The 27580-nt window shown below is 41.4% G+C and overlaps 1 protein-coding gene, 1 non-coding gene and 1 pseudogene across 13 annotated transcripts in view; 1 reads left to right on the top strand and 2 right to left on the bottom strand.

The window, feature by feature from the left end:
* Window positions 1-27580, bottom strand: part of SP100 (SP100 nuclear antigen) — an 86459-nt gene that overhangs the window by 31324 nt on the left and 27555 nt on the right. For 9 of the 12 annotated variants that reach the window (XM_077155388.1, XM_077155393.1, XM_077155389.1 and 6 more), the window contains exons 2-9: window positions 22552-22711; window positions 14161-14329; window positions 12587-12667; window positions 11330-11392; window positions 8849-8995; window positions 8363-8446; window positions 3648-3785; window positions 2871-2954 (exon numbers count right to left, since the gene is read on the bottom strand). In XM_077155388.1, the coding sequence (XP_077011503.1) occupies window positions 2871-2954; window positions 3648-3785; window positions 8363-8446; window positions 8849-8995; window positions 11330-11392; window positions 12587-12667; window positions 14161-14329; window positions 22552-22711 (926 nt within the window). Of the gene's footprint in view, window positions 1-2870; window positions 2955-3647; window positions 3786-8362; window positions 8447-8848; window positions 8996-11329; window positions 11393-12586; window positions 12668-14160; window positions 14330-20910; window positions 21804-22551; window positions 22712-27580 lie in introns of those variants that run through there. The other 3 variants (XM_077155398.1, XM_077155391.1, XM_077155397.1) reach the window with 3 other exon arrangements.
* Window positions 15254-15360, bottom strand: LOC143678467 (U6 spliceosomal RNA). Its single transcript, XR_013173275.1, has one exon. It is a non-coding gene; the product is annotated as a U6 spliceosomal RNA (small nuclear RNA).
* On the top strand, window positions 25997-27212 carry LOC143676858 (non-histone chromosomal protein HMG-14 pseudogene; annotated as a pseudogene).

Genomic DNA, 27580 nt, shown 5'->3' with positions numbered 1-27580 from the left:
TGTGAGCAACTGCCAAACTGATTTCCTCAGTGGCTGTGCCAACTGGGCTCCTATTTCTCCTCATCCTTCCTAAACACTTATTTTCTGTTTTTTTATAATAACCATCATAGGGGATGTAGGTAGTATCTTGTGGTTTTTATTTGCATTTCTCTGATGATCAACCACGTTGAGCATCTTTTCATGTGCTGACTGGCCATTTGTATATCTTCTTTGAAGAAATATCTACTCAAGTTCTTTTTCCATTTTTAAATTGGGTTATTTGTTGTTTCGTTGCATTGTAGCAATGTTTACTTACTTGGGATATTAAGCCGTCAGATACATATCTAGCAATCATTTTCTCCCATTCTGTGGGTTTTCTTTTTACTTTCTTGATAATGTCCTTTGTTGTACACAATATTATAATTTTGATGAAGTCCATTTTATCTATTTTTCTTTTGTTGTTCATGCTTTTGGCAACATATCAAAGAAATCTTTGCCAAATCTAAGGTTATAAAAATTTCCCCTTATGTTCTTGTTTCTGTTTGCTAATGCTACCAGAATGCAAGATACCAGAAATGAATTGGCTTTTATAAAGGCGGTTTATTAAGTTACAAGTTACAATTCTAGGGCTGTGAAAAATGTCCAGTTAAGGCACCAACAGCTAGAGGAAAGGCATCTGGCATCTGGAACACCTCAGTCAGCTGGGAAGACATATGGCTGGCATCTGCTGGTCCTTGCTCCCAGTTCTTTGCTTTCAGCTTCTGATTCCAGTGGCTTTCTCTCTCTAAATATCTATGGCTCCCTTCTAAGCTTCTCTGGAGCAAACTCTGGATTTCATCTTTTGGCTTCTCTCTGCTCTATCCAGGTTCTGGGTCCTTGTGGATCCTTGGTTAGCATCTCCTGGGGCACTTCGTTCTATAAGCATCTTCAAATGTCTGTGTCCAGGCATCTGCTCTGTGTCAGCTCTTTCAAGGACTCCAGTAAACGAATTAAGACCCACCTTGATTGGGCGGAGCCACATTTACATGGAAATAATCAAATCAAAAGGCCCCACCCACAAATGGGTGGGTCTCATGTCCATGGAAACAACCTAATCAAAAGATCTCACTGATAATAAATCTGTAGGCACAAGATTGGATTAAAAGAGCATGGTTTTGCTGGGGTACATAACAGTTTCAAAGCAGCATAGTTTTCTTCTAAGATTTTCATGGTTTTAGATTTTGTGTTTAGGTCCTGGATACATTTCTAGTTAATTTTTGTATATGGTGTGAGGTAGGGGTTCAGCTTCATTCTTTTGCATATGACTATTTAGTTTTCCCAGTACCATTTTCTGAAGAGACCATTCTTTCCCCAATTAATATATTTTGCACCCTTGTTAAAAATCCACTGGCCATAGATATATGCATTTATTTATGAACTATCAAGTCTATTCCCTTGATCTATATGCCTATTTTATGTCAGCACCACAGTTTTGATTACTGTGGCTTTGTAGTAACATTTGAAAATAGGAGGTGTGAGACCTCAACTTTGTTCTTTTTCAATATTAGTGATAATTGTCTCTTGTGTTTGAGCCATTATACATATTTTGGGTCTATTTTCTCAAGCAGTTTGCCTACACTAAGACAGAAGTTGGAATGTGCACAATCTAAATATCTAAGCAAATTTATATTTTACTTTGAACTACATAGTGAATAATTAGAACAAATATATTATTAAAATATTATTCATTTGTAACATCAAGACCAGGTAACATTTTTGTTTGTTCTTAGGTCTTTTTATAGCATTTCCTCAAAATAAGTATTTTAAAATACCCTCTGGATCTGGAAAGTAAAAAGGGAAAACAAATCACCAAACTGATTTATAACTAAAGAATTATAAATCTTATAATTCATGCTGCAAGCAGGATTGAGATAATGCAACATTTGATTATCATTTCTGACACTCATTATACAAAGGAAATAACTCAGAATCTAGAACCTTAGTCTTGTCTTTTCCCTTAATTCTTCATGAGACTTTGTAAAAGACTTTGTAATATTTATGCAATTGCATTTTCTAATCCAGAAAACAAGGATAACAATGTCTATCCTACTTATTTTTAAGGCTGTTGTGAAGGAAAAAATATTTTCAAAAGCCCTTTGAAAAATTACTATATAGGGTCATGGTGGCTCAGCAGGTAGAGTTCTCACCTGCCATGCCTGAGGCTCTGGGTTCGATTCCCGGTGCCTGCCCATGTTAAAAAAAAAAAATTACTATATATGTCATGATGATGAAGAAGTCCATAAAAAACTGTACTCTGGATTTCAGAATACTTGATCTAAAGTCTTTATTTCCTATAACACTAGATTTCTGAATGAGTTGTCTTTTGACCCTTTTAAACCTTCTTATCAAAAAATAAGATAATCTTTGAATAGAAGAATATTTATCTTTCTGACATCTACAGAAATCACTGTGTATATCCAACCTTTTAAAATATGAACTTCAGGGCAGTGCAATGGTGGCTCAGTGGCAGAATTTTCGCCTGCCAAGCCAGAGACCCAGGTTTGACTCCCAGAGCCTGCCCATGCCACAAAAAAACCCACCAAAACCCCCCAAAACAAAAAAACCAAACTCAACACTTTACTGGCCTAATTCTATAATATAAGCAATATATGAAAACATATGTTGATTAATAGACCCCGTTTATTAATAGATATCATTCTCATAAGCAAATTTATAATAATTTTTTTGTTTCCCTGAATTTCCCAAAAGTTCAAATGAAATAAATGCAGAGAGTAGGATCCGAGAATAAACTGGATCCACTGCACAGAATGGGCTTAGAATAAAATATCCCGGGGAACCAGTGGCTCTAACTTCTGATTCTTGCAGCCCAAACCTTTCTCAGCTTCCCTTACCTGGCTCACTTATCAGTGCTGAGGTGGAGGCTTCAGGGGTCTCATCTACGTCACTGGATTCTGCTGAGTCCTCACTGCTGATAACTGAATAAAGGAATCAGTTTATATTCAATAAGTGAATCCCTCAGGGATTTCAATCCTAAACCAAAACTTGAAAAATTCACCCATAAAAGGCAGCTTTGGCCACCCTGCTGATGTTTATTTCCACCCACATCCTACCTCCTTCCTCTGCTCTCATTCTAATCTCTTCTTGGCTCTGACCATTTCTTCTCCTTCTGCCTTTTTTTGGCCATGGCATCTCTTTTTTACTTCTCTTTGTCTGATGTGTTTTTTTTCTTCATCTCCTCTCATGAATATCTTGGTTCCCTGATGTCTTTTTTTCTTTATCTCTCCCTCTCTCTTTCCTTCCTTCCTCCCTCCCTCCCTTCTCCCTTCCTCCTCCTCCTCCTCCTCCTTCTACTTCTTCTTCTTCTTCTTCTTTCCCTCTCTCCCTCTCTCTCTCTCTTAACTCTTATCCCCATGCCTTCTTCTCTTGCTTTAGAAACAGCCTCTCTAATATCAATACTTATTACCTCTCACTTCTGACTTTTGGTATTTTTCCATTTCCTGTGAACTTTCTTCTCTTTAGCTGAAGGCTCACTGCATCAAACTCTGGTCCCTTCCCACTGTAGCCTCCAACCAAGGCTACTGGGACTGCTTTGATGGACCCTGCTGATGTGCCGTAGCCTTACCTGGTACCTGCATTTCATTCTTACAAAGTTTTTCAGTCAACCTTACCTACTATGTCAGAGGTCTGGTTACGGTTAGTTCTTGCTTGGGGTCCCCACTCAGCTCCATTTGGCTTTTCTTTCTTTATATCCACCAGACGCACAGTACAGGAAGTCACTTGAATGTCATGTCTGGTTGGCTGTGCCCCTGGGCCAAATAGTGATTAATGAACAATTTTTATTTGTCTCCCCAGTAAGACATTAATAACTACTTCTCCCTGCATTTCAGTGCAAGGGATAAAGCTTCATCTCCCTCCTCTCTTCTTTTCCTGCTGCTCATCACTGTACCCTCCTTCAGGCCTCTTTTAACTCTGTATTTTTTTTTAGCTTTTCTCTACCTGTTTTTCTCATCCTTTGACTGATCATTTTTTGCTGTTTTTTTAAAAATAAAAATGTTAATTGCAGTATAACATACATATATAAAAGTGGGTAAATCATAACTTTTGATTTGTGACAAAGTAAAATGTGGATAATCATCACTTTGGTCAAAAAAAAGAGAAGATTATGAGCACCCGGAAGCCTTCTAGACCCACCTTCAAGTGTCTCCATCATCTTGCTCAAAGTTAACTACGATTTTTATAGAACACATTTATTACTTGGGGGTGATTTGGCTTCTTTTACTCAACATTATGTTTGTGAGCCATCTATATTCATTTTGTACCTTTATTTTCATTATTGCATAGTATTCTGGTATAGAAGTAAGCCTAATAATATGTATCCATTTGTGCTTTCCTCCCCAGGTTTCTGATAAGCTGCAATAAGCATTCTTTTATGTGGCATATTTCTCAGGGACTGGAGCCCAGCCATGCTTAAAATTTTTTAATCCTTCTCTCCCTCTCTACATTCACTCTCTGCCCTCCGTACCTGTAACCCCCCTCTTTGTTCCCCCCTTCCCCCTCTTGTCGTAGACCGCCCACTTCCATAGCCCACCACAAAACAACAGGCCTTCCTGTTATTCTCTATACTTCCCTATCCCCGAAACATACCCTTCTGCCTAGCAACTGCCGCTAAGCTTGTGTGATTGGCTGCCTCAGTGTGACGTGTAGACCCTTAGCTCCACCCCTCCTCCGAGTATATTTAAGCCTGTTGCTCGCCCTACCCCGCGTTGTCCGAGCCCCGGGGTCTTTTGACCCCAGACGTCTCACTCCTCGGGTTCCCGGGTGGCCCATCCCGGAGTGTAACAATAAAAGCTTAAAACCCGCATCTGGCCTGAGTGACGACTTCTCGCGACCGCCGGCTGGGGAAAGCGCCGGCTCCAGCTTACCCAGGTTAATTCCTGCGAGCTCGCCCCAAACCCACCCAGTGTACCGGTCGCGCAGCCCGGCTGAAGCTATCAGCGGCACTTTTATATGTATATTGACCAACATAATATGCATTTCTGTTGGTTTCTACTGAGGAATGTAACTGTTGAGTGACAGATACGTGTATTTTCATCTTTGGAAGATTATACCAAGCTATTTTCCAAAAAACTTATCCAGAAGCCAAGATGTAATAGAGTATGGCAAACTGAAGCCACTAGAAGAAGCGTGGTATGGCTGGAATATGGCATGAGGCAAGTGTCAGAAGCAAGTGATGGGACAAGAGATCTACACAGCTGTGTGGGTAGTTACCCTTCTACTCATGCAGGGCAGCCTTGTCTTAAGGCTGATGGCCAAAGAAGGCAATGCATTTTACATAGGAAATTTATATGAATTGGCTTGCATTTCTGAAAGGTCCGTGCAGCTGAAATGCAGAGAATGCATACAGGGGGAGCAAGATTGGAGAGAGCAGGATGACTGATATAGGGAGATATCCATCAGATCTTTGGATAAAGTGCCTAAAGAATGAGCCCAAGGGACAAATCTAGGTTTGAGTTGTGTGTTCAGGAATCAATAGCACAGAGTAGATGAGATATCTGGGAAGGGGCCTATTTTAATCCAAGTGGGTTACGGGGGTGCATTTTGATCAATGCTGGCTTCTTAATGCTAATAGGAATTGCCCCTTGAGCCAGAAAGTGCTTCTTTGCAATGGCCCTCCTCTCAAATCATATAATGTTGTGATTATCTTCTTTCTCTTTTTACATGGTCCACTCCCTATATCAACTTTAATTCATTATCCTTTAATTCCTTTTCTACATAGTTGTTTTTGTGCCTCTCCCCATTTAAAAAATATTTCTTGCTATTTATTTTCCTCTGCATCTTTCTCTATATGCACTGCTTTTTTTGTTTTGCTTTTTTTACATATTTTTATTGTAAACAACAAACAAATATACATTCTTGACATACAAACATTCTATACATGTTGTACAATCAATGGCTCACAATATCATCACATAGTTGTGTATTCATCACCATGATCATTTTTTTGAACATTTTCATCTCTCCAAAAAAAGAAATAAAAGAGAAAAAACTCATACATAACATACTTACCCCTCCTTCTCATTGACCACTAGTATTTCAATCTACTCAATTTATTTTAGCTTTTGTTACTCCTATTATTTGTTTATTTCTTATCCATATTTTTTACTCATCTGTCCATATCATAGATAAAAGGAACATCAGACACAAGTGTTTTCACAATTACACATTCACACTGCAAAAGCTGTATCATTATACAACCATCTTCAAGAAACATGGCTACTGGAACACAGCTCTACTGTTTTAGGTACTTCCCTCTAGCCACTCTAAATATGCCATAAACTAAAAAGGGGATATCTATATAATGCGTAAGAATAATCTCTAGGATAACCTCTAGACTTTGTTTGAAATCTCTTTGCCACTGATACTTTATTTTGTCTCATTTCTCTCTTCCCCCTTTCGGTTGAAGAGGTTTTCTCAGTCCCTTAATGCTGAGTTCCAGCTCATTCCAGGATCTCTGTCCCATGTTGCCAGAGAGGTTTACACACCTGGGAATCATGTCCCATGTCGGAGGAGGTGGGGGAGGAGCGGGCAGTGAGTTTGCTTGCTGTGTCGGGTTAGAGTGAGAAAGACCACATCTAAACAGCAAAAGAGGTTCTCTGGGAGTGATTCTTAGGCATAATTCTAAGTAGCCTTAACCTATCCTTTGCAGGGATAAGTGTTATAGGAACAAACCCCAAGGTTGAGGGCTCAGCCTATTGATTTGGTTTTCCCCACTGCTTGCAAGAATATCAGGAATTCTCCAAATGGGGAAGTTGAATTTTTCCCCCTTTCTCCCCATTTCCCCCAAGGGAAATTTGCAAATACTTCTTTATTCACTGTTCAAATCACTCTTGGATTTATCGGGGTATCACACTAACCTGGACAAACCAACAAAATCTCATGCCCTACTCAACGTTCCATGTATTTATGGTGTTTAATTAAATGGATCATACAAGTTAAATTAGAAAATGCACTACCCAAAATATAAATTTTGCACCAAATAAACATTTCTCCCTTTGGTCTCACATGGAAGTTAAAGTTTTAGAACATGAATGACCATCTATTTTCAACATCCTGCAACATCCTGCAATACTGACATTCCTTTGTTCTTCCTCATGCAAAAGCATTTTTTATTTTGTACATTTAGTCACTATCATTGTATACTCTAGGCATTCCTAAGTTATATCATCTCAGTCTTTATCATCTATCTTTCCTTCTGGTTTCATACATGCTCCCAGACCTTCTCTCTCTCTATCATTCTCACATTCAGCTTCATTGTATACTTACACTATTATATTTGCACTATTTTTAAATCACTGTCACCCGGGTCCAGGACTGTGGGTGAGTAAGGGAGGCTCTCAATCTCAGGATTGTGCAAGTATTGGCAGTGGGATCTTTGTGCCTGAAGTTCCTACTCTGTCTTGCCTTTGAGGGCAAGACTTGCTGGTCTTGCTGTCCCTTGAGGTTCTTGAACCCAGAACCTCATGGGTTCTGCCTCTTGGACACAGTCTTCGGTGGCTTGTTGTGCTCTGTATGTATCAGCTGGGTCCCAGGGAGAACTTTATCTCTTAATAGAAATCGGCTCCCCATCAATGAGTTTCTCCATGATTCCATCTCCAGGTAAGCCTGCCCCTGGAAACATTGTGGATTGCAAACCGATTTTCCTTCCAAACTGATTTTCAGCTTATATATTCTCTGTCCTATTTCTTATTTTATCCTAGTCTATCTTTGTTTCTTAATCATTAAATGACTTTCTATTTCAATCTTTGTCTTTCTATATATTTTCATCAATTCAAACATTACCATCACCACCAAAGTTCTCCTCTTTTGCCACTGTCCCCCCACAACAGAGCCCCTTCACTTGCCAGTTCCATCCTAAAAACCCATCGCCTAAAAAAAAACAACCATCACCTGAGCTTTCTTACTTGCAAGCATGATGGACAGCATTGTGTGTTATTTCTATGTTTCTGGTATAATCTCTGAAAAGTAGATGGAAAATAATTTCCTTCCACGCACACCACAATAAGCAATGTTTGGATTGCAGATCAGTTTATCGAAACTGGTCTCATGTAATTTGTTATTTGTCATCCTCCAGGCCACCTGTTCATATCCTCTCTCCTTATGTTCTCTATCCTGGGACACCCCTTCCATTAAAGGGCTCAGCTCTCTTCCTCCTTTGCTTCTCACATCTTTTAAAAGCAGCCAGCAGCTGTGTACAAGACTGTGTGCTTTGGGTGGGGGTAGGGCATGAGGGGAGGAGGTCAAGGTGGGATAAGAAACAAACATTTTTTCTCTCATAGAAAAACAAAGCTTTAATTAGCAAACTGGTAACGTAAACAAGAATTACCTTTTTCATCACAGGGTAATGGGCTGGGGGTCTTTTCTCTTACACCTCCTTTATCCTCTTGGAGAGCTGCTTGTAGGCTGGACTCTGAAGATGAAGAATACAACAGGTGAGGCCCAATAGACCTGGCTCTGCCTCTGCTTCCATTTCCTTTGCCCTCATCCTCCTTCTCACGTGTTTCCTTAGAGCCCTGTCTCCATTCATGGCTGCCTCTACCCTATGAAGCTGTTCATGCTTCTCTCTCTCTCCCTGACTTGCCATTTCACCATTTGTTTCTGTCTCTTTTCCCCAGGGGTACACTGCAACTCTTTTTCCTTTGTCTCTCAGTTTTTCCTTCCAAACTTCTTTCTCCATCTCCCTCCTCTCCCAAATGATAGGCTCCACTCTTACTCCCATGTGCCTGCTTGCACTGGGTATTGGTCACACCTCTGCAACCACCCAGGACTCCCTGGTCCGCCCACACTCGTGCAAGTAGTTAATCAGTCTTACTTGCTGGCCCAGATTCTTGGGTACAGTTTTTGTCTGCTTGTTGGTTTTGTAGCACATCATTTTTGTTACTGGTTGAATCTTTTTTCTCTGCATTTATCTGGTCTGCTTCATGGAGATGTTCTGAGATTCCATTTTCTGGTGTTGTACCTAAACCACATTTTGATTCATAAATATTTTATTTGCCTTCTGTATCAATCAGGATCTAACAGAAAATTATAGACCACTCTTAGCACTTAAAGCAAAGGAAATTGGTGATTAAGTAAAAGAAGAATTGAGAGGTCTAAATGGGAGAGTGCAACAACACAAAGAATAGGGGCCCTTGATTGCTGGACAGATAGAAGCTGGAACCGTGACTGGTCTGTACGGGGGAGGTAGGCACAGTCACAACTGCTGCTTGAAGCAGGGATGGGGCAATACCTGGGCTTCTCCTTTCCTGTCACTCTCCAGTCTCTAGCAATGGGAACCACAAAGAGGCCGGGTAACAAGGAAAGCTGAGAAGCAAGCCTGCAGAGACCAGTTCTCATGGAAAGAGCACAGAGCAAAGAAGGGTAAGGGCAAGGAATGAATCTTAGAGCAAAGAACCGATGAGCAACACTCCTTCTCTTTGCCCCCATTCCAACTACTCATCCCTCTCTGCCCCTACCGACCTCAATACCATCTGAATGGATATGCATATTTTTGGTGTAGTGTGGACTGATGTAATGCAATTTTCTAAATAAAATGTTTTATTTAAAGTATCATTTAAATAATGGTTCCAAGTGTTTTAATATATAATTGGGGCTCTGATTTTTTTGTTTGCCATCATCCAAAACTGCTTGAGGGCTCTTCTTTGGGTCCTGGGCATGAGACACAGCCCTTTCCCTGCCCATGCATGTCACAGCCAGCTGTCCTCATGGGTTCTGCCTCTTAGACACAGTCTTCGGTGGCTTGTTGTGCTCTGTATGTACAAGCTGGGACCCAGGGAGAACTTTATCTCTTAATAGAAATCCGCTCCCCCATCACTGAGTTTCTCCATGATTCCATTTCCAGGTAAGCATGCCCCTGGAAACACTGTGGATTGCAAAGAATTTACTTGCGTCCCTCCAACTGAGCTCTTCTCCTGCACTCATAAGTGATTACAATTCCATCCACACACCCCTTCTTGTTCCCACTATCTGCCACAGAAGGCAAATCGCTAAGAATACAGTAATGCATTTTGTATTTTAAATATTTCGAGTGCAAGTTTTTTTGTTAGTAATCTAAATATGCTTTAAAAATCACTTCAAAAGCTTTTTCTTTTGTAAAACTGTATTACTAGTTTAAAACATCCTTTCTTAAATAATACATCCCAGTTGGAAGTTACATGATGGGGCCCTCTACTGTGCTGGAATCCTGAGATGTTTCTATGATATTCCTTTTCAAAGATGAGTCATGGAATAAAGACATCAAATTTATTGCGGGTCAGTGTGCTTTCAAGGTGGGGACCTCTGGCTTTCAATTTAATTTCTTGGGCCTGAGGTTGGTGTTGCTTCTGTGACAGCTTCTTCCAGCTGGGGGATAATTCTATCCACAGTAACATCTGGGTCAGACACAAGTGTGAGAAGAAAATCCCAAAGTTTTCTGTAATGTTAAATGCTTAGACTCTGGAGACAGATATAAATAATAATCATAATCATAATTTAACTACAAGAGCACGTAGCAGTTATGAAACTCCAGGCCTGCTTGTGAGTGTCTCATGCGACATAACTTATTTAAAGAATATATGGCCTGGGGTAGAGGGCGCTGGTATCCCAGGCCGGGGGGACACCAGGATTCACACTCTGCCCCTATCTAACACCAAACGCCTCTAAGAATTTTAAAACTTTTGAGAAGATTAAATGAGATCCTGTATTTGACATTCTCTCTGGGCTATTGTTTATTATTATTATTTATTAGTATTTTTATTGATCAAAAAATCAATATTCAATGATGTTTTAATAGTGGTATCTTGGACTAAAGGATGGTCAAGAGCTGTGAATAGGGGTTATTTGGCTGAAAAGTACCAGAGGGCAGGAGCTGGGGGGCGGCCCTGGGCCAGGGCGGTGGGCGGTGGTGGCAGGCACGGCTCCCACGGGATGGGCCCTGCAGGGCCCATCAGCACTCCTGTGCCCCCGTCCCCACCCCGGCCTTGGCCACCGCTGCACGTGAGGTCCGAGCACCAGGGCAGCAGCCAAATTCAAGCAAGACAGAGGCAGAAAACTGTGAGGCCAGGCACGTGGGTGCATCCCGCCCCCGAGCCACCCTGGGCCTGGAGCAAGTGATCCTAAGGACCACGGAAAGAAGTCACCCCTTAGCAAGTCCGACGATAAAGGCCCTGCTATCCAACCCTCAACTTGGAAAACCCGCAGATGCAAAGACTGAAAATTCTGGGCAATCGGTAATACAAGAAGCAGCCTCCACGGAATATTCTACAACGGGACGACACCAGCAAAGAATCACAGACTGGAGTCAACGGGAACAGACCAATATAAAATGAAGGATTTCTGCATGCCCAGGACAGCCTTGGATAAGAGATCTCACCAGTTCCTAGGGGACAGATATTAGAAGTTTATTTCAGACATTGAAGAATGGGGTCTGTCATTCTCCCCAGTTCCCTTCTATGATCCCTTTTATAACGTAGGAGTTAGACACAGCCTCCAGGTCGCAATCCAGACCCCATGTGGACCTGGCAGACCCCACCGACTCCTGCAGCCAGAGCAGCCCCGAGTGGGCAGGCTGCTCACCCAGCCACCTCCCCTGTACGCCCTCTGCCTGCCACCCTGAAGTGGAGACTGCTTCTGCTGACACCCACTGCGACAGCAAACCTGCCCCGGCCCCCAGGCTGCCCCTGCCTGTGGTCTGCCCTTCCTTCCGATGGTCCCCACCCCCTGTCACACCAGCCTCCCTACACACTTCTGTTCCCTCCTCCTGGGCCTTTCCATGAGGAATTCAGTGTCGGAGCCCCTTCCTTGCCCCCAGCTCTTGACATTTCTCTTTTCTGTATCCTTCTCTACATAGATCTCCCATTTTCTCTTCATGCCTCTGCGTCTCCCCTTAGACCACCTGCACCAGGTACAGGGCTGAGGCTGCGGGACCTGGGCTCTGAGCCCGGGTTAACCCATTGCCTCCTTGCCCATCTACACACACACACACACACACACACACACACACACACACACACACACACACACACACACACACACACGGGTTCTCTGGGTCTCCCGCTAACTCAAGGGTAGCACAGAAAACGTTCAGTCAAGGGCGCTGCGAGGAAAATGGCTGTTCTGGTCTTTTTCTCCTTCACACCCACCACCCCCCTCTCATTCTCTCCCCTCTTTCCCCTCTCTCAAAGCACCACATCCTCTTCTGCACAGCTCTGCCACTTCCTCTCGTGTCTCTAGAGGATGGCCTTTCCTGTCTTCTGCCAGCACTAAGGGCGCAGAGAGTTCTCCTCTGTGATGTTGACCTAAGTCCCCATTCCTCCCTTGTAGTTACTTCCCTTAAATGTATTGAAGAGTCACACTGGGTGCCTGTTCCTTCAATGGGTTACCGGGCCAGTGCTCTCTCCCCGTAGCCACTGCTCTGGCCACTTCCTATAGGTGCTCATACAGAAGAGCCCTGCCTGCCTTCTCCACGCCTCCTCAGTATTTCTTCCCCAAGTTACACTCCACTCATCTCTGATTGCTCTTGTCTCCTTTCATCTTGGTCAATGTAAAACCATTATTATCCAGTCACAGTTACCTTGTTTCAGGCTTGGCTGGGCCCTGGACCGTTCGTCCTTCTCCTGTTCGACACTTTGTTGGTAAAAAAAGAACTGGACCACTGAAGAAGGGGAGAAGAAGGATTAGAGATCTCTAGCAGAGACCAGGGTCAATGTCTCATTATTATACATTTCAGAACTTCAGGCCCTCGAATCAGTGCAATGAGACTCATGTGACTTATAGTCTCCTGTCACTCCCTGGGACAGTGGAAAGGAGAGTACCCCAGCAGGGATCCTTTTTGCTGCATGGAAAGGAGGTGCCCAAAGTTTGAGGATAAGGGAACAGTGGAAACATTGTGAGCCGTGTTTGCCCACCTAATGAAATGATCAGATGGCAGGGAAAGCATATATTGAAATAAATAATAGAACTGAAACGTGTTTTGTAAAATGTTCAAACTTTAGGGAATACACAGAAGGGGTTCCCAAGGAGAAAGGCTAGGAATATATGGGAATCAGTGCATATACAAGTGAAAGCCCCAAAGGTTTTGTAGGTTGGGGCTTGAAATGACCAGGATTTGGGTCTGACTGACTCAGGGAGGAAGAGAGGATGGCCAGTTCCCAAAGAGGAAAGGAAAAGAACTAGATAGATTTCCCCAGGGGCTGCCAACATCCAAGGAACAAAGTTGACACTCCCACTCCCTAACAGAGTGGATATTATGGGCAGTGGAGGACGCCTCCTCCCAACTCCCATTCCTAGTCCCCATGTCCCCTGGGCGAGGGACCCAGGTGGCTGTCAACAAGGGCCACGACACCTGCCCAAAGCACCAGCACTTAAGGTGACCCAACAAACACAGAAACAGCCAGACCCCTGTAAGCTGCGAAGGAGATAAACTGAAGGTTGGGACGTCTGCGGGAAAGGACAGGGAGGAGAAGATACTCCAAGGGAGCCAGTGGGTGGGGCTGGGAGCTGAGCAGGAGAGCATGGTGGGAGGGGAGATGGACGGGACCCTGGGAACAGCAGATGCTGTGTCGTAGTCTCCAGGACAAATCCCAACAAAACTAGGTGGAAGAGAAGAGAGCAAATGGCCCCAAAGCGCAGAACAGGTTAAGGAGGTCCTGAATGCAGGTTTTTCCATGGAAGGTCAGAGGGGCGTCCCAGGAGGGATAAAGTTGGGGCCACTGACTGGCAGCCTCGTGGACGGCAGGGTACATGAGTCTGGGCAACATTATTCAAGGTGACTCCTGCACCCACATAAGGTGTCATTTTAAGCAAATGGTAGTCAGTGTAGTGGTTGCTGCGTGGACCAGGGCAAAGATTTCCAATGATGCTGTCCTGTTAGCCAGCTGTGTGCCATGTTCTAAGTCTTACTACTTAGAAGCTCCTAGAAGCCAATGGGTCCCAGGTGGTCTCGGGAGTCTAAACGCCTAGTTAACAAACAGGCCTGTTAACCATAAGCTTCAAGAAGGCTCATGACATGCACTTTGCTATTTATGAGAACCTTACTGCCCATCAAAGGGCACTGTGCATGGTAAGGGCATGATAAATACTCAATGATGAACAAGAGTGAAAACAAAGGGCCCCGGATCTCACAAGGTCGGCAATAAATCTAATTACCATTTTGAAAGCTTTTATAAATATTCATTAAGCCAGGATACTCTTTCATGTTGACCTCGCTGAACAGCGCTTCCAGAAGTGTCAGGTCAAACGTCTTCTCCAGTTCGCTGAGGACATTGTACACCACTTTCTGCACAGGGACCAGGTTTCTACAAGATTCTTGAGAATCCTTTCAAAATGTTGAATGCAGAAAATGTAAGTACAGACTGCCAAGTTACACAAGAGCCTTCAAAAGTAATTTTAAGAATCAGGTATTTTAATGACAACGTAGGTATTTTTTCATGTTTAGAATCTTTATACATTTGCATGGCTGCTAAATGAAATGAGCAAATTCTTCCTCCTTTAAAAATACTCATTTGTGAACATGATCTACTCACTCTCATTTTCATTACATGTAAGAAGGAGCCATATTGAAAAACAAACATCAGTTCAAAGTTAGATGACATGTAGCCCTCGGCAGGTGATGAGAAGCCATTCTGTTAACTGGCCCACCACTGCCCTCCCCTCCCTCCATTACTGACTTGGCTTTGAAGGGATGCAGAAACTATGCAGTCAACCAGCTGTTTCTTGCAGTGAACTTGGCCACGTGAAGGGCATCACACTCAACATGACTAACATGACGTAGGGCAGAGGGAAGATTTGCTCCTCTGTATCTCCAAAAGGGCCTACTGCTGAGGTTTACCCATATTCAGAGTTTCTACCAATGACCGAAAAAGGAAGGTAAGAAAAAGAAAACTGAAACCCACTGGAGAAAGAATAGCAAGCATCTACAGCCAAATTTATCCTAACAAGATATAAATTGCCTGTCGGTTTTAATGTTCTTAGATCCAAGTATTTAAATTGATGTTAATTGAAATGAAATGCTGTGCCAATTCCTTAATTTGTTTTTGTTTTGGATTTAAGGAGTTATATTGAGATATAGTCACATATCATACAATCCATCCGAGGTGTGAAATGATAACTCATTGTGGTGGTGATTTGCATTTCCCTAATAGCTAGTGATGCTGAGCATCTTTTCATGTGCTTTTTAGCATTCTTCTTTGGAAAAATTTCTATTCAAGTCTTTTGTCCATTTTTTCTTCATTTTTTTTTCTTCAATATGGAATGCTTCATGAGTTTTTATGTCATTCTTGTGCAGGGACCATGATAATCTTCTCTGTATTGTTCCAATTTTAGTATATGTGCTGTTGAAGAGAGCAATTTTGTCCATTTTTAAACTGATTGTCTTTGCTGAGTTGCAGGATTTCTTTATATATTCTGGATATTAACCCTTATTAAATATGTAGTTTCTAAGCATTTCTTCCATTGCATATGCTGCCTTTTCATTTTCTTGACAAAGTCTTTTGAAGTACAGAAGTTTTTAATTTAGAAGGTCTATTTATCTATTTTTTCTTTTGTTGCTTGTGCTTTCAGGGTAGACCATTGTCTACCACAAGATCTTAAAGATGCTTCCCTACATTTTCTCCTAGGAGTTTTATGGTCCTAGACTCTTATATTTAGGTCTTTGTTCCATTTTGAGTTATTTATTTTATTTTATTTTTCTGACATGGGCAGGCACCAGGAATCAAACCTGGCTCTCCAGCATGGCAGGCAAGAATTCTGCCATTGAGCCACCTTCGTTCTGCCCAAGTTAATTTTTGTATAAGGTATGAAGTAGAGTCCTTTTTATTCTTTTTGATAAGGATATCCAGTTCTCCCAGCACCATTTCTTGAAGGGACTATTCTATCCCAATTGGGTGGGCTTGGCAGCCTTGTCAAGTATCAGTTGGCCATAAATGTGAGACACTCTCACTTTATGCCAGTACCATGCTGTTTGGCCACTGTAACTTTATAATATGCTTTAAACTCAGGTCATGTGAGTCCTTCAACTTTGTTCTTCTATTTCAAGAATTTTTTTGCTATTCAGGGCACCTTGCCCTTCCAAATAAATTTGATAATTAGCTTTCCCAATTCTATAAAGTAGGCTGTTGGAGTTTTTAATTGGAATTGCATTGAACCTGCAAATCACTTTGGGTAGAACTGACATCTTACTAATATTTAGTCTTCCAATCCACTAACACAGAATGTTCTTCCATTTATTTACATCTTCTTTGATTTTGTAAGCAATGTTTTATAGTTTTGTGTACAGACCCTCTACAACCTTGGTTAAACGTATTCCTAGATAGTTTATTCTTTTATCTACTTTTGTAAGTGGAATTTTGTCTTAATTTCCTCCTCAGATTGCTCATTACTAGTGAATAGAAACACTATTGATTTTTGCATGTTGATCTTGTATCCTGCCACTTTGCTGAACGTGTTTATTAGTTCTAATAGCCTAGTTGGAGATTTGAGGGGACTTCTTTTATATATACAATCATGTCATCTGCTTTTTATTTCTTTTTTCTTGGTTAACTGCTCTTGCTAGAACTTTTAACACAAGGTTGAATAACAGTGAGCATCTCTTGTGCCAGATCATAGAGGGAAAGCTTTTCAGTCCTTCACCATTGAGTATGTTAGTTGTGGTTTTCATATCCCTTAATCATATTGAAGTAACTTCCTTCTATGCCTATCTTTCAAAGTGTTTTTTTTTAAATTACTTCAAGGATGCAGATTTTGTCAAATGCTTCTTCTGTAACAACCGAGAAGATCATATAGTTTCCTCCCCTTCAATTTGTTAATGTGGTATGTTACATTAATTGATTTTCTTTTGCTGAACCACCCTTCCATGCCTGGGTTAGAACCCGCTTTGTCATGGTGTATACTCTCTTTTTTTTGATGTGTTGTTGGATTTGATTTGAGAGTATTTTGTTGAGGATTCTTGGATCTATACTTATTAGAGAAATTGGTCTGTAATTTTCTTTTCTTATAATATCTTTATCTGGCTGTGGTATCAAGGTAATGTTGGCTTCATAGAATCAGGCAGTATTCCCTCCTGTTCAATTTTTTGGAAGAGTCTGAGCAGGATTGGTATTAATTCTTCTTGGAATGATTGGTAGAGTTCACCTGTGAAGCCATCTCATCTTAGGCTTTTCTTTATCAGAGGTTTTTGAAGACTGATTTAATCTCTTTACTTGTAACTGGTCTGTTGAGGTCTTCTGTTTCCTAGTTAGTGTAGGTTGTGCGTTTCTAGGAATTGTCCATTTCATCCAAGTTTTGCAATTTCTTGGCATGTAATTGTGCACTGTATCCTCTTAGAATCCTTCTTATTTCTGCGGGGTTAGTAGTGAAATCCCCCCTCTCATTTCTGATTTTACTTATCTTCATCCTCTTTTTATCTTGTAGGTCTAGTGAAGGAGTTGCTGATCTTCTCAAAGAAACAACTTTTAGTTTTGTTTATTCTGTTGTTGTTGTTTTTGCATAACAAGACTACGGAAAACAGAAAACCAAGGATTACACACAGGAATGTGGACGTAGCACAACAACAACAGCAAAACATAACAAAAAGAATGGGGGCGGGGAACGGAAAGATGGAAGGGAGGGGGAAGCCAGGGGGAGGTGTTTCTTCCCATTTCTTTAAAAAACCAACATGCAAAAAAATCCACACAAGCATACAACCAATGCTTGATCCCGAGTAGAAACATAAATAGGGTAAAATCGGACAGTCTTTTCTCTCTTCCAAAAGCAAAAAAAAAAAGGAAAAAGGCACCGCAGAGCTGCCGGGTGGACTCCCCTTCCGCGTCCGGATGGAAGGAGAGGCGGGAGGGAGCGCGGGCGGTGCAGCGTGAGGGCAGAAGAGTCGTGCGCTCGCCCCCAGGGAGCACAGAGGTCCAGCGCGTGAGTTACACCCCGTTTCCCAGCCCTGGGCGCTCTCCAGGGAGGCCACGAGGGCCGCGCCCTCTCCCAATCCTGGGCGTCCTCCGAACATCCGGGACACGCACGAGCCCCACCACTCAGCACACCGCTCTGGGGGGGGGGGGGGCGGGGGAACGCATGCGCCCCGCAGGCGGGCTCAGTACAGGGGGCACCTGGTGCTGGAGCAGCAGCTGGCAGCGCTTCTGAGGACGAGGCCCTTCTTGAGCTGCGCCACCTGCTGGGCTGGAGGTTCACGTGGCGGCAGCTCCTGTTCTGGCTCTTGAGCATCTTCACCTTCTCCTCCAGGTCAATTTTTTTTTTTTTTAATTCTAAATTTCATCTGTTTTCTGCTGTGATCTTTGTTATTTCTTTCTGCTTGCTTTGGGATGACTTTACTGTTCTTTTTCTAGTTCCTCCAGGTGTGCAGTTAGGTCTTTGATTATAGCTAGTTCTTTTATTTTTATTTATTTATTTATTTTAAATAGCTAGTTCTTTTTAAATGCAGGCTTTAGGGCTATAAATCCCTTTCGGCATTGTCTTCACTGAATCCCATACGTTTTGATATATTGTTTCCATTTGTCTTGAGATAGTTACTGATTTCTCTTGCAATTTCTTCTTTGACTCACTGATTGGTTAAGAGTGTGTTGTTTAACTTCCAACTATTTGTGAATTTTCTGGTTCTCTGGTTGCTATTGATTTCCACCTTCATTTCATTATGGTAAGAGAAAAAGCTTTGTACAATTTCATTCTTTTAAAATTTATTGACACCTGTTTTGTGACCCAACATGTGGTCTATCCTGGAGAATGAGCCATGAACACTTGATAAGAATGTATTTCCTTCTGTTTTTGGGTGCAATGTTTTATATATGTCTGTTAGGTCTAATTCATTTATCAAAATATTCAAGTTTTCTGTTTCCTTTTGATCCTCTGTCTAGATGGTCTATCTAATGATAACAGTCATGCATTGAAGTCTCCAACTATTATTGTAGGGACGGCTGTTTCTCCTTCCAGCTTTGCCATTGTTTGCTTCATGCATTTTGGGGCACTTTGGTTAGGTGCATAAATGTTTATGATTGTTATTTCTTCTTTGTAGACTGCCCCCTTTTATTAACACTTAGTGTCCTTCTTTGTCTCTTATAAAAGTTTTGCATTTTAAGTCTATTTTGTCCAATATTAGAATAGCTATCCCAGTTTTTTTTTTGGTCACACTGAGTAACTTTTCACGTTTTTGTGTCTGTGGGTTTATGGTGAGTCTCTTGTAGATAGTATAGACGGAATATTTATTTATTTATTTATCATTGCTGACAATCTGTTCTTTTGTTTGAGGAATTTAATGTATTAGCATTCAATGTTATTATTGTAAAGGCGATAGTTACCGCAACCATTTTATCCTTTGGCTTTTATATATCATATCACATTTTTGTCTCTCTTTTTACCCTTTTAGTTACCTTTATTGATAACCTTCATACTATACCCTTCTGTAAGCCTCTCTCACTGGTCTTTCCTTTCAGCCTACAAAACTCCCTTTAGTAGTTCTTGTAGGACAGGTTTCTTATTGACAAACTCGCTGTTTCTGTTCATCTGTGAATATTTTTTAACTCCCCTTCATTTTTGAAAGACAGTTTCTCTAGATAAAGAATTCTTGGCCGAGGCGGGCCACAGTGGCTCAGCAGGCAAGAATGCTTGCTTGCCTGCCATGCCAGAAGACCCGGGTTCGTTTCCCGGTGCCAACCCATGTGTTAAAAAAAAAAAAAAGAATTCTTGGCTGGCAGCTTTTCTCTTTCAGTATTCTAAGCATATCATACCACTGCCTTCTCACCTCCAAGGTTTCTGATGAGAACCGGAACTGAGTCTTATTGAGCACCCGTTATGTGTGATGAATCACTTTTCTCCTGCTGCTTTCAGATTTCTCTCTTTTTGGTAACTGAAATTCTGGTTAATATACATCTTGGTGTAGGACTATTAGGATTTATTCTGTTCGGAATACATTGTGCCTCTTGAGCATGTATATTTAAGTCTTTTGTAAGAGTTGGTAAACTTTTGGCCTCGAATATTCTTTCTTCCCCCTTTCCCTTCTCTTCTTCTTCGGGGACACCCATGATGCACAAGTTAGCACATTTCATACTGTAGTTCAGTTCTCTGAGACCCTGCTCAATTTTTCCCATTATTTTCTCTATCTGTTCTTTTGTCTGTTCAATTTCAGATGTCCTATCTTCTGACTTACACAGCCTTTCTTCTGCCTATTCAAGTCAGCTTTGGTCTGCCTCTATTTTATTTTTAATCTCTTATGTTGCACCTTTCATTCTAAAAAGTCTGTTATTTTTCTTTGTATATTTTCAAATCCTTCTTTATGCTCACCCAGTATCTTCTTTTTATATATTTAAAAATATATATCTTAAACAATATTTATTTTGCCTAAAAACACATTTGCCTATAATTCAAGCTTTTTACTTTCAATATTCCTGACTTCTAACTGCAGTTTTAGTGTTACATACTCACACACTGTACAATCCAAAATAAAGAATCAATGGTTCATAATATCATCACATAGTTGTGCATTTATCACCACAGTTGATTTTAGAACATTTTCATTACTCCAGGAAGAAAAAAAGAAAAAAAGAATACCCAAAACATCCCATACCCCTTATCCTTCCCGTTACTGATCCTCGCATTAGTGTAGTACATTTGGTACTGTTGATGAATGAATATTAAGATATTACTGTTAGCTGCATTCCATAGTTTACAGTAGGTGTATTTTCCCCCATATACCACTCTATTATTAGCTCCTTATAATACTGTCATACGTTGATTCTAGCTTATGTGTTTTAATATGTGGACTGTTAATCACAGTCATCAACCATGATGAGATTTACTGAGTTATGCATTCCTGTGTTTTAACCTCTGGCTTTCTTTCTCTTGATATATATGACTCTAAATTTCCGCTATCACACACAGCTCAGCACTGTTATTTATACTCACAATAATGTGTTACCATCACCTCTATCCATTTCCAAACTTTTGCATTCAACCTAGTTACAAATTATGCGTATCTTAAGCAACCACTCTCCATTCTTTAGCATCATTCTATCTCCTGGCAACCTATATTATAGATTCCATGTCCATGAGTTTACATGGTATAATTAGTTCATATTAGCAAGATCATATAATATTTGTCCTTTTGAGTCTGACTTATTTCACTCAACATAATATCCTCGAGGTTCATCCACGTTTCCTGTGCTTCAGGACTTCATCCCTTCTCACTGATGATTACTCCTTGGTATGTACACACCACAGTTCATTTCTTCATTCATCGGTTGTGAATACTTGAATTGCTTCCATCTTTTGGCAGTTGTGAATAATACTGCTATGAATGCTGGTGTCCAAATGTCTGTTCAAGTTCCTGCTTTCAGTTCTGAGTATATACTAGTGTCTTCTTAATATCTTTAATCTCTTATAATTTTTGCTGATGTGTAGGCATCTGATTTTATTGATGAATTTACTCTGATGGTCAGTTTCTTTTTCTTGTCCAGGGTTTTATTGTTGATTGGCTTTGTGTTAAGTTTCTTTTTTGACACTTGGTTCAACATTCTAGATCTTTAAAATTGTCCATGTTTGATCAAAACAGGACCAGGGGCCCACGAAGGGGCCTGGGGTGAGGGTCAGGAAAGATGCCAAAAAGCCTTTTTGGTCAGCTTCCCAAAGCTGCGTTTTCCTGGCTTGCCCAGCAGATGGCACTCTCCAGCAAGCTGTTTCCCATGGGCTTAAGGAGGGAATGTGCTTTTCACCCTGCACAGGCTCCACTCCTGGGGGGGGATAGTGTTGAAACACTATCTGTGGGGAACCCTGTCAGTGCGGGCTGGAACCACGATTCAGAGCTGGGACCCAGCCTTCCAAACTTGCCCACCAGAAGCCACACTCAGCCCTCAGACATGCCCACTGCACACCCCCACCCCACTTCCCTTTTCCCAAGGGGGCAGACCTCCACATTCCTCCCAAGTCCCAGAGGATGCGCAAGGCTGCCTGCCTCGAGGGTGGGGGGTGGGCACCGGCCCCTGTCAGGGAATGATTCTCTCACCGTTTATTTGCTGCAGCTTCTCAGCACCCCCAGCCTGCTCTTTCCTGGGTGCTGGCCAGTGCTCCCCTGGCCTCCAGGGCCCCAGAACTGTGGTTTCAGTTCTGTCTGTCCACTAACTGTTTTTGGAGGCGGAGTGTGTCCTGCAGCTCCCTGCTCTGCCATCTTCCCTAGAAGTTCCTCTTCCTTGTTTTTAATTTGTAGGTTCTGTTATATTGCAAGAATTACAAAAGGACAAATACACCTAAGAGGCGTGGCTGCGTCCCACCCAGGTCATCTCTAGTGTCACGTTCAGCCCAATTCCAGTGGGCGCCATGGACAATAGTTCCTTCAGGGAGAAGCTGGATGCTTTTGGCGATACTTTCTTCTCCTCTCGCCTTTTTAAACTTTACAGGAATATTTATAGAAATACCTGGAAAGGTCCCCCCATCAAGGACCCCCCCGACCTCAGCCGGCTGGTTGAACCCTGAGGTTTGGATCCAGCTTATCAAAGCCTAATTTAGTTTGGGGCTGGTTTACCAGGTGATGACATTATAAACTTCACTTACCTCAAAAAGTTTTGGGGTGATAAAGCCACGGTCTCGGAGACCCTCAAGGAAAGGAAAGGTTTTTGTAATTGCACTTGAGATCTCCACCTTATACTTTCTGAAGTGACTGCAAGCCTCATAGAAAAGCGCCTCCTCTGTGTTCTGGTCTTCCACAGACATCCTGGGAAGAAAAGAGGCCATCAGTAATGTGCTGAATTGCATCCTCCACAGAAAGACATATGTAAGTCCTAACCTCCTGTTTTGTGAGTATGATCTTATTTGGAAATAGAGTCATTTTAGAAGGAACTAGTTAAATTAAAATGAGGCCAAACTGGATTAGGATGTGCCCCGATCCAATATGACCAGGTTCCTTAGAAGGAGAGGAAATCTGGACACACAGAGGGCACAGGGAGAAGGCCATGTGACAACAGAGGCAGAGACTGATGGGCTGGAAACCGAGGCACGCCTAGGACTTCCAGAGGCCAGGAGGAAGCTTTCCCTGGCTTTCCCACAGACTTCAGAGGGAGCATGCCCTTGTGACACCTTGAGTTCATACTTCTAGCTTCCCGAACTGTGAAACAATACATTTCTGTGGTTTTATTCAGTTTGTGATACTTGGTTATGGCCACCCTAGGAAATGAAAACACCATGAGAAACTGGTCATTGAAATTCCATGATACTTGTGGAAATTGTGAGTTTTATACATAAAGAATAGGCTGCAGAGAACCAATGCTTATAAAATAAGTGATTCTGAGTAGAGATCAGAGTAAATAAAATTGAAGGAATAGTCAAAGATGTAATAGAAGAAAGCACGGAGGTTAGAAAGGACTTACATATAAGACTGAAAAACGCCAGACTGTCTCAAACAATGCACTTGTAAAAATATCGTCATCTAAATACATCTGGATTTTTTTTTAATTAAAAATATTTAAATTCCTACAAAAATCAAGATGGAATCAACAGATCATGCACAGAAGAATTAAAAAATGGATTAAAAATAGAATCTAACTTTGAACATGCAAGTCTTAGTTAACAACTAATAGAAAATAAATCTCAAAAAGATGAAAACTGGTATATACATACGATGGAATATTATGCAGCTTTAAGACAAGATAAACTTGTGAACCATGTAATAACATGGATGGACCTAGAGAATATTATGCTGAGTGAATCCAGCCAAAAACTAAAGGACAAATACTGTATGGTCCCACTGTTGTGAACGGACATTCGAGAATAAACTTGAAATATGTCATTGGTAACAGAGTTCAGCAGGAGTTAGAAACAGGGTAAGACAATGGGTAATTGAAGCTGAAGGGATACAGATTGTGCAACAGGACTAGATACAAAAACTCAAAAATGGACAGCACAATAATACCTAATTGTAAAGTAATCATGTTAAAATACTGAATGAAGCTGCATCTGAGCTATAGGGTTTTTTTTTGTTTTTGTTTGCTTGTTGGTTTGTTTGTTGTTGTTGTTTTTTACTATTACTACTACTTTTATTTCTTTTCTTTATATTAACATTTTATATCTTTTTCTGTTGTGTTGCTAGTTCCTCTAAACTGATGCAAATGTACTAAGAAACAATGATCATGCATCTATGTGATGATGTTAAGAATTACTGAGTACATATGTAGAATGGTATGATTTCTAAATGTTGTGTTAATTTCTTTTTTTTCTTTCCGTTAATAAAAAAAAAAAAAAAAAAAAAAAATTGATGCTGGCCTCACTGGATTCTTGCAACATTAAAGGGATTAATCATTAAAAAAAAAAAAAAAAAAAAAAAAAAGATGAAAACTAGATGTCCCCACTCTGACCTGAAGCTACCAAAGGAGTAATACCATCTTACATTATTAAACCAGTTCATTAATAATATGATATGTTTTAATACTGATAAAGGTATGAAAAATATAAATTGAAAATTTCACAAAAATATCAAACATTTTCTCCTGCGATGTCTGGTTCTGCTTTCTGTTAATATACATCTGTCTGTGTTATTAAATACCTGGGAAGGACCTTGGGTTGCCTAAAGTATCTACATTCTGCCTCAGTGTCACTGGTATTCTCACATGCTTTTGGTAAACCAACTATGTGGTCTGGCTCTGGAAACTTTGCCAAAGATGGCTCATAGTCCCTCTTTTGGTTTGGTAAAGCTGCTGGAATGCAATATTTCAGAAATAGGTTGGCTTCTACAATGGGGCTATCAGCTTACAATTTACAGATCTAAGGCTGTGAAAATGCCCAAATTAAGGCATCAATGGGGTGATACCTTCTCTGAAGGAAGGCTGCTGGAGATCTTGGGCTCCTTTGTCAGATAGCAAGGCACATAGTAACATTTGCTGATCCTTCTTTCCCAGATTTCTTTGCTTCCAGCTTTCGCCTTTTGTGGCTTCTCCTCAGAGCTCTTCTAAGGCTTTTTGTGTGTGCGTGTGAGCTTCTCTTAATTTTATTGCTATGTGTTTTATCCTTTTATGAAGGACTCCAGTAAGAGGATTAAGACCCACCTTGAATGAGGTGCAAAGAGTTCCTCCAAATCACCCAAACTTACTTTAAGAGCATAAACCCTGAAACTTGGAGCCCCAAACAATCTGAGCAGATAGCTACTTGGGAAGGATTTCCAGACTGATGCCATCACCTAGATGACACTGCCTGAGTCACACAAGGGAGATTATGCTCAATCAGTAGAACATCTTCATGTAGATTAATAGTACCAGACAGGATTATTCTCTCCAAGATCCTCCAACACCTAAAGAAAGATATCCATATTTCCAAACTGCCAGTAAATTCAGCAAATATCACTAACCCTAAAGCTTCTGATTTGTTTTCTTGGTTATGCCCAGATAAATAGAAAGGTTGGCTTAGAACAGATTTGCAATAATTACTCCTCATTAGAGTGGGTCTCGGTGATGTTTTACTTGTAATCTGCTGCTACACCCATCTTTTATTTGCTTCGCTCCTTATGCTTTATAAATATCTTCTACCATATAGTTGTCCTCTACACAAATATCTTCTATAATCATTTACAAAGATTCCCCAAACACTAAGACTAAGGATGATGATGTTAAAGCATCACTGGGGTTAATTGCATTAACCACATTTTCTAACTTGTGTAAATTGATGTTTTGACATCTGTAGGTGTCCTTAGGTGGCCAAGCCCCACCTATGTATCTGTTTCTCCTAGGTAATTCTGAATCAACTGCAGGGGCACCCCTTTCAAGCACAGCCAGCTAAGTCCATGCTGGCAAGCCTCTGCCACATCCTTGCACACTTTACGCTGAAACCACAAGAGGTTTCCCGGTGATTTTTCAGTGTGGCCTCTGCATGGTGTGCTGCCTTCTCCCCAGGGAACTGTGAGTATTAGAAATGTTCCAACTTCTTCCTGTCTCTCTTCTCTCTCTCTCTCTCTCTCCATCTGCATCTGGCCTTATCATACCTAATACAAGGTAATATGAAGAAAATACCCAAGATGCTAAGAAAAAGGAACTACCAGAAAAAGAGTAATTTCAGATATTTAAAAAAGATGATTCTAGAAGTAAAAAAAAATTACTAAAATCGGTGTAGAATAAAAGCTAAGGGAATTTCCCAGAAAGTTAAATAGAATGATTAGAAGATCAAAAAAAGAAAATAGAGAAATGAGACAAAGGATTAATTTAGGTGGACCAATAGCCAACTGCTTGTACTCCAGAAGGCTTGGCAGAGATAATGGAGAAAAGAAACCTACCAAAGGAATTACTTAAGGAGATGTCATGGAGTGGACGGACATCAATTTTTGATTGGGGGCATGGGAAAATGAGTTTAAAAAGAACCAAACCAAAGGCACATCATTATGAGATACCAAAATCCAAAAAAAACGAAGGGAAGAACTTTCAAACTTCAGAAATAACTAAAAACAGTAAATAATGAAAAAAGCAGGTATCCTATGGGGAACCAATGGCAAGAATATCTTGAGACGTCTCATCCACGACAGTGACTGTGCAGCCAGTTCTTCAGAAGACAGAGTGAGCAAGGACAGCTTCCAGCATGTAGGGGCCGAGATATTTTACTCTCCACCGACATTCATTTTAGTTTGTTCTCTAAATTTTTCTTTATTTCTTTTATATACATATGCCAATCCGTATACATAAGTATTTTTAAAATTGTAATTTTGCCCGCCGCGTGTCCAGCAGCTCAGGCCGCAGCCGGCAGCCCAGCTTCGCCAGGGGTCTCGCGCCCCGCGGCCGGCAGAATCCCGTACGGCTCCCGCACGGCCGCCTGCACGGCCCCCCGCATACCCCCCGCATGGCCCCCTGCACGCCCCCCCGCGTGTCCCCCCGCACGCCTACTGCACGGTCCCCGCGCGCCCCCCGCACATCCCCCTCCGCAGCCACGAAGCCCAAGGGGAAGGTCAGCCGGGCTGGCCAAAGGGGCAGGGAAGGAGGAGCCCAAGAGGCGGTCGGCGAGGCCGTCAGCTGAACTTGCTCCTGCAAAAGTGGAAACGAAGCTGTGAAAAAGGCAGCGGGAGAGGATAAGTCTTCAGACAAAAAAAAAAAGGCAACCAAAAGGGGAAAGAGGAGCACAGGGAAAACAAGCTGAAGTGGCTAACCAAGAAACTAAAGATTTACCTGTAGAAAATGGAGAAACTAAAAATGAAGAGAATCCAGCCTCTGATGAAGCAGGAGAGACAGAAACAAAGTCTGATTAATTTTCTGTACCATGTCTTATCAGTGGTCCCTGGTTTTCCCTTCTTGTAAAATGCAGAGGAATATTTTTATTTACTATTTTGTAAATGAAAGTTTTTCAGTAACACTAGAAGAAACATTTTTATGAAGGAGATTGAAATCCCACCTCATCCCATTTTTTAAGTGTCAATTCCTTTTTTTTTTAAGAGGGAAATAATTTGCTGGTTTATTTTTTGGTACAAACAGAAAATAGTGATTTATTTAATTATGGGAGGCTTTGACTAGCTTGGATGTCAACTTAACATTCCGTTGGGCAGGTGTGACAGTTTTTATACCCTATAACACAACACATACTAAATGATGATTTGGAGTCACAGTCATGCATTTACTAT

This window comes from Tamandua tetradactyla, chromosome 3 (genome assembly GCF_023851605.1).
Source record: "Tamandua tetradactyla isolate mTamTet1 chromosome 3, mTamTet1.pri, whole genome shotgun sequence".
NCBI classification, from domain to species: domain Eukaryota; kingdom Metazoa; phylum Chordata; class Mammalia; order Pilosa; family Myrmecophagidae; genus Tamandua; species Tamandua tetradactyla.
This window is presented reverse-complemented; position numbering and strand designations above follow the sequence as displayed.